The sequence below is a fragment of the Chondrus crispus genome, genomic scaffold, assembly GCF_000350225.1.
Source record: "Chondrus crispus Stackhouse genomic scaffold, scaffold_104, whole genome shotgun sequence".
NCBI classification, from domain to species: Eukaryota; Rhodophyta; class Florideophyceae; order Gigartinales; family Gigartinaceae; genus Chondrus; species Chondrus crispus.
The window spans coordinates 115,855-126,184 of record NW_005178903.1 but is presented as its reverse complement, the minus strand read 5'-3'; the positions used below and the strand labels follow the sequence as shown (position 1 = coordinate 126,184).

General features: G+C 48.4%; 1 protein-coding gene across 1 annotated transcript; it reads right to left on the bottom strand.

Annotated features, from left to right (window-relative positions):
• Nucleotides 1–897: 897 nt before the first annotated feature.
• On the bottom strand, nt 898–1,539 carry CHC_T00001589001 (hypothetical protein). Its single transcript, XM_005712437.1, has 2 exons — nt 1,452–1,539; nt 898–1,394 (listed from the first exon to the last, which is right to left on the bottom strand). The coding sequence occupies exons 1-2, from the start codon at nt 1,537–1,539 to the stop codon at nt 898–900; spliced, it is 585 nt and encodes a 194-aa protein (XP_005712494.1).
• Between the last annotated feature and the right edge of the window lie 8,791 nt (nt 1,540–10,330).

Below are 10,330 nucleotides of genomic sequence, written 5' to 3'. Positions count from 1 at the left end.
CGATGCCGAATTTATCAGGGATGCCCAGACGATTAAGGCTGTCGACAAGATTGAAGAGAGATTGAAATGGTGCGTCTTTGCGCGCGAGCAACGCTGTTGATTGCCCGCATCTTCGTCTCGTTTTCGTGCGTCTCTTACCAATTTTGTTCAGCTTGTCTTGATATGATGTGCGTCTCTCCGTTTTGCGTGAATACAGGCTTCTTTTTTCCGATGCCAGCGAAGAGCGCCTCAAGATCATGCTGCTCTACCTCCCTGCTGTCCTCATGTCCTTTGTCACCGCGTCCGTCTTCACCATATTGTTTGCTCTGCTAGATGGAGAGATGCGCATCAAAGTGACCAACGCCGGCCGATTTCGACTGGGCATTCTTTCGTACGTCGTCGTTATGCTGACCTTCTGGTTGTCAAACCAAGTCACCCCTGTTATGCTGGATTATCTCGACCTCGGCCAGCCGTCGCTGATGCGAGGAGACTGTCCCATCTGCGGGTTGCCCGTTTCGTGCCTTTTCACCGGCGCAGCGCGTTCGAGAGATGAGAGGAAATGTCGTGCGTGTGGGTCCGTCGTAGGGTTCAACAAGAAGTGGTACAAAATCTACCTGGTCTCTCCTCCGCGTACGCGCAAGTATCAACAACCTGACTAAAAGTGTCTACCGCTTGGCCTTCGATACGATCTGCTTTGCTGCTTTCGTTTTGCTTTCGGGTTTATTTTATTACATTGATACATCGTCGCGGCTGCTACGGCAGAAATGTTATCGCCGTCTCTTGCGACGACTGGCCGTGGTTCGGAAAAAGGGCTACAGAGGTGTATATCTGGACGACATCCGTCAATGACGAGCATCGAAAGCCAAGGGAGAATTCTAATCCTATCGCTTCATTGCCATAAGGAATTGCGTGCATCCTTCACTTTTGCATCTGGTTAAGATCAAGGGCACGTGCACTTGTCAACACTGTAGCAGACCTTCCTACCAGTCTCATTGCTGTCGCCTCAATGTGGGATGCACTCAGTCCAGCTTCTTCGTACTGCTCACCTTGGCTGCCATGATCAATGTATCGATCTGGTAGAACCATGGGGCGGATCTTGACCTTTCCATCGTCCAACATACCCTCGAGCACAGCAAAGTGTACCACATGGTCTCCGAACCCACCGATCGAACCTTCCTCCACAGTGATGATAATTTCATGGTCATTGACAAGCTTACGAATCAGATCTCGATCTAAAGGCTTCATAAACCTAGCGTCAGCGACCGTGACAGGGATGTTGTTCGCCTCCAAAGCTTCGGCTGCTTTCACGTTCTCCAAGAGCCTGGTTCCTAGACTGAGAATTGCGACTGAACCCTCCTTCGGGCTTGGAGCTTTGTTGCGAATGATGCGACCCTTGCCAATCGCAATCGCATGACCTCATTCTGGCATCACATCATACTTGCCACCAAGCTTCTGATTAATAACGTCAAGACCCACCCCAACTCCACGAGGGTAGCGCACGACAGAGGGGCTATCGTTAATTGCCAATGATGTGGCGACCATATTTTGTAGCTCACTCATCACTGGGGGCCATGATTATCATGTTAGGAATGCAACCGATGTAGGCGAGATCAAATGAGCCATGATGCGTTGGTCCGTCGTTTCCGACGAGTCCCGCGCGGTCCAGAATGAATCACGTACTGGCTTTGATGTGCCTTCCCTTACAATTATCATGACGTTATCGACGGTGTACGACATCCCTCCGCTTGTTCCCTCGATGGGAACGCAGCGCAATGTCTGCTGAGCATCGGTTTGCCTTTTCAACACAGGCTTGACAGCAGGATTTGGCATTTTCGCTTTAGATACACCTTTCATTTGTGTGGGTGCCAAGGTCTTATTTGCGTCTTGGCTTGATTTGTCTACAGGAGCCTGACCTTTAGGCTTAGGAACGACGTCGGCCATGGCGACGTCTTGAGGCGGGACCTTGACTTGCGCAACTGTAGATTGTTCCGGCTTTTTGTGGAATTTTGACAGTTCCGATACTGGGTGGATCAGCGGGAGCAGGCGGGGTCTTGCAAACAAGGATGCATCGTCTCTCAGCTCCAGGCACAAAGTCAACAGTTTTGTAGCACCCGGACGCCATTGATATTGCAGGGAATTTCGATTGAGGAAAAAGGGACATCACAGATCCTGAGAGTCGAATCGCATCCGAAAGCATCCAAACATAAGAGCAGCTCTGGATTTAGAATGGTATGTACACAACGAACGATCTAGGAACCTCGGCTGCAGAAATCAACATTGATGCACTCTTCCAAGCTGTCACTTCCACTTCTCCAGATCGTATGCCGGAGCTTGATTCCTCCTAACTAGCCCTTCAGACAACTCAGTGTTTGGCAGTAGTCCGAGGAGATGCTTCTGATTATAGGCGGGTCTTCTTCAGAGGGCGTAGCTTCTTTGTAAGATTTTCAATATCAGTTAGCTCTTCAAGTCGAGCATTTCTCCGAGCCTGGGTTCCATAGTAAATTCCACAAGTGTGTTCTATGTCTCTTCAGGCCGTTTACATGTAGCCACGATGATTCATTCAGAATGGGGGTGTAGGGAGTCCAACCATGGTGCCGCCGCGAACCATGGCGATATTCTCGTGATCGACTGGTTCTCTATGAAACGCAGTCAAAATGCAAGTTGGTTGAGCAGGCCGGTTCTGGACAGCCCTAGCATTGAAAGTAGTGTTGTTCTCATTTCGAGATGAGAGCCAGAGAATAGACGCGCCCAAATTCTCGTAAAGCTTGACGGAAATCTCGTATGCTCCTGGTCGCACTAATACAGCTGCGGTACAACATTTCTCGTACCTTCACATCAAGCCCGAGCGATGGTACACCTTCTTCCTCAAAGGCTGCTGTGACAGTTTACGCACTTGAAGCGCATCGCTTCCTCTGACCTCTGGCACTCTACGCAGCCCAAGAACCAGCGCATGAATCGCAAGCAGCAAAGTGGTATTGGTTTGCTGCACGTGACTTGCCCACCATCTTCTCGTCTCAACGAATACCAAGTTGACTGCCGAGCTCCAAATTCCACCCCCTAGCCTCCAACCTCCATCTAAACTATGGACTTGGACGCAAGTTGCGTGCAGAGTGAGTGCACCACGAAATGCGATGCAGCATGCAATGCACAGTGCACTCACCTCGCACTCCAGGTTACATAGCATTTTCGGAGGGCGGTATGAGTGCAGGACTATCATACACTCAGGCCGCCCTCTGGGTGCACTCCAAGTGCCACCAATAGGAAGTTGTGTGGCCAACAGCGGCAACAATTCGCGTTCACAGTGCACTCAAATATGCAAAAAATCTCAACTTGCACTGTAGGTGCACTCAAAAAATCCAATTTTTTCTTCTAGGGCTATTCGCCATAGCAGCAGCGTTTAACATGCACATAGCCCACATAGACATAAAAGCCGCATACCTGCACGAAAAGTTTTAACACTCAGGCAGCGAGCAAGTGTATGTCCGCCAACACCCAAGGTTCGACGGCACGTACACTCATGAACACAAGGTGGGCAAGCTCAACAAGAACATATACGGCACACCGGGAGCGGAACACACCTACCTCAACGCTGTATTCAAACTACTCAAAAAGAACAAGTTCATCCAATCTGAAGCTGACATGTGCCTCTTCCACAAAAAAGACAAAAACCACACAATAGTAATCTCCATCAGCATGGATGATTTTACAATCATAAGCACATCACAAAAACTACAGAAAGAGTTTGCCGCGATCCTGGCCACGCCCTATAATATCAAACAGCTGGGCGAACCAAGCCAGCTCCTAGGCTGGACCGTCAAGCGCATGAAAGACGGCTCCATACATGCATCACAGCCAACTGCGATACAGTACGTTGTCAACAAAGCAGAAATGAGCAAGTGCAACAGCAAACCAACGCCATACAATGACAAAACAAAGCTGAATGGCCCGGTTCCCGAAGACGAACCCATGCCCCATGTCACCAAAATATACCAACAGCTGCTTGGTGACATACGATACATTGCCGACTCAACGCGACCAGACATATACTTTGTCGCAAACCGATTATCTGTGGCGGCAAAAAACCCAACGACACGGCATTGGAATGCCCTCAAGCGCCTCATCAGATATCTTAAACACACCCAAACGCATGGAATCAGATTTGCAGCAGGAAAACATAGAATGCAAACTCACTGTATCCCCAACCTCCTCGAAACATACAGTGATGCGGACTTTGCCGCAGACGTCACAGACCGTAAATCCATGTCGGGCATGATCCACACATACCACGGCTCCCCTGTCTGCTGGGGCTCAATCAAGCAATCCATCACGGCACTGTCGACATGCGAAGCAGAATATATTGCCGCAACATCGGCAGCACAACAAACAACGTGGATAAGAAGATTGCTCAAAGACATCGGAATGTTATCACAGAAAGCCACACCCTTTCATATAGACAACCAATCCGCAATACGCGTGGCCAAGAACAGCGGACCCACGAAACGAAGAAAATTCATTGACCTCCGGCATCACTACCGCACCCACCAGACCAGAGCAAAAACGATCAGTATACGACACATACAGTCACAAGACATTCTTGCCGATATACTCACAAAGCCGCTAACACCGAACCCATTCACACACTTAAAAACCAAACTGCAAGTGTGTGACCCCTCGACCCCGCACCAAACAAAGGATCGTGCCACAGCGACGGGGGGAGTGTAATGATAACCATAACAACGAAGTCGCTATGGCACTCACAAGGTGATAATTGTAATGATAACCATACATGCACACACGTGCACACGTAATACACGGCTCACAACGCCGCACAGATGACGGCGCTAGGTCGCTAGTCTTAAAAGAATGAGTGAGAGTGAGGGAAGTAAATGAGAGTCATCGTCTCGTCACCACAATCTCACTGTACGAAAGCATGCCACTGAGGTAAGCGCAGTGCGGACAAGAATCGGTGCAGTCATTCATCCCTGGACTCCAGGGAAACGCTCCGGGGCCTGGAGCATTCACTACGTCTACAGTTCCCTGCAATGTTGCCTCCTCGCCTCTCCCCATCCCGCCAACAAAAATGGCGGGCACACAACACCGTTAAAGGCCAAACAGTAGTATTCGATCCACGATCAAACACCTCCTCGTCCTGTTCACGAAACAGGTCTCCAGTTACGCACAATCCATGTCCCCTTCGATGTCGATTGGAATGCGCCATCAGGCAGCGCGTGCCAAGCAAATGGACAGTCGGGACGCAATGGCCAAAGACCGACGGTAGAGAGCAGTAAATTTACTGAAGTGTGACCAATGGACTATAGGTTTCTTAAACGGTTTGAAAACGATCATATTCGTAAGGAAGTGCTACGGGAAGCCCAACAAAGGCCTTTATCGAATTGTGGCGCATCCGCAGTACAGAGGAAGAATGACAAAGCTGTCTTCGAAAAGCTGAAAGAAATTGTCAACAACGAAAAGTCCGCTTTACTTGCAATAATAGGGGCAGAGATGCAAATCATGATAGCGTTAACAAAATTGTCATAAATGCAAGTGCTCCCAGGTCACATGGACCAAAAGCAAAGGGTCACATGGGCAGAAGAGAAACGATTCAGCTGGGGACGCCTGCAATTTATCTGACGTTTGGCGATTTTACTGTGCGCAGGAAGCAGAAAACATTGAGGAGGATCGGCTACAGCGACAAAAGGCGGGGGAAAACGCTGCCCGGCAAAAAGAAAGAGAACTGCAGAAAGAACAGAAGGCAGAAGCCAAAAAAACTGATGGAGCAAAAAAGGTTGGAACGTATGAAAAGTGGCAAGGCCTCAAAGCCTGGCAAATCGACCAAGAAGCGGTGTAGCAACTTGTGGGGAAAAACAGAAAGAGAAGGTACCTCGCACAGACGGATAAACGCTCCCGTTGTCCGATGCCTTTATTTCTCTGGAGGCTACACAGCGCTCCGGGATTTATAGACCTCCATTACGAGGTACCCGCGCTACGAGCACACGCCTGAAAGGTCGTGCAGCGCTTAACATGAGCAATTAGGCATGAAGACGAAGAATTACATAGTTCCAATTTCCCTTAGGTCATGACGGGCACTGCAATTAACTCTTCCAATTGTTATCCCGTACAAAGGTTGGATGCTATCAGCAAAAGACAGTAACACCTTCTGTGACCTCTGTACAGTCGTAAGCGTTGTACGACTGTGCACAACTGTGTAACTTCTAATTAATGCTCACGCACAAATTATGGTCCGAAGGGTCATCGATATCCATATAGATATGTGCAGAAACGTGTACCATTTCCTTGAGTTGAATATTCCAGGCGAATGATTACAGTTCCCCATGAATTGATGTTCACGAGTAAGAAATAATTCATATCGTTTGATCTTTCGCCGCTGTCTTGAGTTCTTCCTTTCCGGGCGATATCAGAAAATCACGGAGAAGGTCGGGTACATCTTGTTTGAGTTGTAACAACGGTTCCCAGGTCTGATCTACCTCATCAGGTAGCCCGGCCCATTGAACGAGAATATCGATCCCATTTGCGCCTCTTCGGATGTCTACCAATGTTTCGACGTTCTGATAAGTGGTCTCAGAATGAGTTGCGTATTCGAGAAGTGCAGGACTGATTTCCCGATCTTCTCGGTCAGCACGGTACCACATGAGTCTGCGAGCATGAACAGTTTCCTTCTTGCGTTCAAGAAGATCTTCCACCTCGTATACCCACTGACTCAGGATCTTAACAATCCTTCGTGGACCTCTCCATACAAACCCCAGCTTATGTCCTTTTCTTTGCGCTCGACGGACCAGAACCATGTCACCCAAGTGGAAATTAGCTGGTACGACATTGGTCTTTGCGTGGTGTTTGAGTATTTGACGAGCTCTCGTTGCGTCAGTACGTTGCTTTACGTCCTTGTGCATGTTTGACAAGGATATCTGCAGTTTGTCAATGTTGAGTATTTGGAGCAGTTTTATCTCGTCATCTGACACAGCACTCTTGTATGTGACAACGGGCAGCGCACGCATGAGAGGGCAACAGGGCTTAATTCCAGAGAAGACTTCTAGTGGTGTTCTGTAGACCCCAGCACAGCGTGTCCCAAGTCTTTTTAGAGGTGAGTGATTGAGAATAGCTTGTACGCAGTCTACGACAGCCGGCCAATCTTGCGGGGCAAGATGCTACTCTGAAAGCAATGCCTTACATGACCGCAGTACCTCGCGGCATACTCGCTCTACCGTACCATTTGCCCATGGGCTGTAGGCAGTAGTGAAGTGACGTCGGACCTTATACTTGCCGAACATCTCCTCGTTCAGCTCATTCAGAAAGTGCGATCCCTGATCGCTAACCAACCAGTCCATAGTACTGAAAGATGCAATCCACTTGGAAAGGGCTAGCGCAGTGACTTCTGCGTTAGCAGCATCAGCAGGATGCAGCCAAACGAAAGACGAAATGTCATCCCTGATTATCAGTATATAATTCATACCCTCAAAACCAGCACCCATGTATAAAAAATCCATGTGTACTACTTCATTGGGTTTTGAGCCATGAAGTGCCGTACCTAGCGGCCTAGGAACGCTTTCTCCGCTACGCGTTACAATACAATGGATGCAGGATTGAACAAACTCCTCGATATCATTCGACATTTCCTTCCAGTAGAAGTTCTCTCTGATGATGCTCTCCGTCGCCTTTTTTCCGCGGTGTCCTCCCAGACTACAGTGTGAAATTACCAAGACCTTCATGTGCAGCATTAGATCAAGTCTCGGAATCCAAATGCAACCTCTTCTCTTCCAGAGCTTTTCTTCATCATCCCAGGCAATCTCTTCATCCGCAGGCGCAGGGCAATGTTTGTTCTGTGATTTTTGAAAGACTTCCATCGAAGGCCAAATGTATTCCTCTGTGGCAGGCGAGTCAACTATCCCTTCAATTCTCGAAAGTTTTGCCAATTTGCGGAGTGAACGCTTCTCCGATCGGTAGCCTTTTAGCCACCGAGTGAGAATATCCGCGAATACATTCTTCTCCCCATCCACATGCTCAATTACATATGTGAATCTCGACAGATACAGCGCCCAGCGCTGTACTTTACACACAATGTGACGCCCTAAAGCTGGCTCGAGAGCCACTGGGGCAAATATGAATAGGAGGTTCCGGTGATCAGTGAACACGTGGGTGGGCTGATCGTCATAGAAAAGATAGTCAAGTTTCTTGAACACTTGGTAAATAGCGAAAGCCTCTTGCTCGAATGTGCTCCAATTTATTTCTGCCTTTTTGAACTGTGCCCCAAGGAATGCTAAAGGTTCATGCATCTGTTCTTCCACCGGTTTTTGTAACTCTCCAGGATCCGTCTGTGTTACCACCGCCGACCAGAATTGGTTTGACGCGTCAGTATAGACACAAATCTTCTTGCCCTTCTTTGGGAAAGAAATCAGAACAGCATTTCTAATTGTGTCCTGTAGACTTCTGAAGGCTTGTTACTGTTTGTTCCCCCAGGACAGAGTTTGAAGTGCAATGTTTTGAATCGATCGCTTCGTTCGCCGTCCAGTACGTGTGTAAGCTTCTTCGAGGACTTCTGTTAGCGGAACGGATCGTTCAGCAAATTGGGGTATGGAGTTTGACATCCACCTGAGACAGTGCACAAACTGGTACAGTTCCCCCGCGGTATGTGGCATATCAAGTTCCTGCAAGGCTGAAACTCTTGTTGGATCCATCTTGACACCATTTTTCGATATGATCCTGCCACACCATCTGACTACTTTTGTGAAGAACACACCCTTCTTTGCCGAAAGAAACAGTCCATACTTTCGACAAGTTAAAAAAACTGCAACAGGACTTGCAGTAGATGATCTTCTCCCCGGGAATGGATAATAAAATCGTCCAACCAGGCTTTGAGATTTTCCGGCATCTGATGGAATAACGGTTCAACTTTGCTCTGAAAGTTTGCCACTGAGTTTACGGCCTCTTGCTGGGTCCTCGTTGGTGAGTATATACCCTTGGGTGTGACCATACTGTGTGCGGCTTGGGAATTTGCGTCCAAGGGCAGCTGCCAGTATCCACTGACAAAATCAACAGTAGCAAAGCAATCACTGTTTCGGAAGTCCACAACTTCCGAATCAATGTGCGGCATTGGCCAAGAAATGGGTTCCGTAGCAGAATTTTCTGCTCTGAGGTCTACAGTCATGCGAAACCTTGCTCTGGAGTCCTTCGGTACGAGAAGCAGGGCTGCTGCCCAGGTAGCTGCATGGTTCTTGCGTACAAATCCCATTTTTTCGAGGGTGTCAATGTACCTGTTCAGAATATTGCGCGTTGGTCTGCCTTGTAGCACCTAGTTTTAGCTATGACTGGTCGTGCTCCAAGCTTCAGTTTGACTTTCATGGGCTCTACCCTTGCTGGCGGTGATCTACCCAAACGAACACGAAAAATGTCTTGAAACTCAAAAACCAGGTCACGTAGTTGCTTTGCACCCTTCTCAGAGAGTCCGTTCTCCTCAGCTTCCTTGATCTTTGCTGATAGAGCATTCTGCAATTCCTCCTTTATGTCTTCACCGAGATCAATATAAATGTCGTCATCGTCGGCGAATCCGTCATCTCCGTTTTGACTATGGAATATGCCGTCATCTCGCATGATCTTGGCAAGTGTTCCATTCTTCAAATCTTTACCCTTTGTAAGGATGTCTGGTACATTTACAATACCGTTGTGTTTGTCAGATGCGGCTTCGAGAATTGTCTTTGTGTCTAGGCCGAGCCCTTCCAAGACGGGACGTCCAATTAGGACATGTTCCGCTGGCTGGTCACTTACAGCCCACTCCACATTTCGGAGCAGCAAAGAAGCTCCATGTCGGATGCGCAACTCCACATCCGCTTTCACAGTCTTACAGCATGTGACTTTGGCGGTCCCTTTACTAGCTTGGGCCTGAACGGCCAGGGAGTACACGATTGGCTTGTCAAGTTGAGTGACAACTACGTGTGGGTTGCAAGCTTTCAGCTTGTCGAAGATATCAGGCGGCATCAGGTTGTCGTCAGAGCAGTTGTCTGCGAGTACCAAGGCGTGAATCGTTTCATTAAACTTGGCGGTAAACGAAGTTGAGTGATTGTCAATATCCTCTGCAGCCATTCGTTTCATGAACTTCGGCTTCTTCTTCCTTGCTGTATTCTGTTTGCGCCAGCTCTCAATCAACTTCTGCTTCAGAGCATCATTTCCTTTGCAAAGCGGGCAATCTTTGATGTAGTGTTCCTCGGTACAGTCAGGGTGCAGACACTTAGGCAGATGCTTGCGTTTACCCTTTTGGTACTGTGACGAGTCCCCAAACTTACCCTTGCCATATTCGATGGCTCCATCGCTCCTTCCAGTTTGGCTCCTTTGCATTTGACTC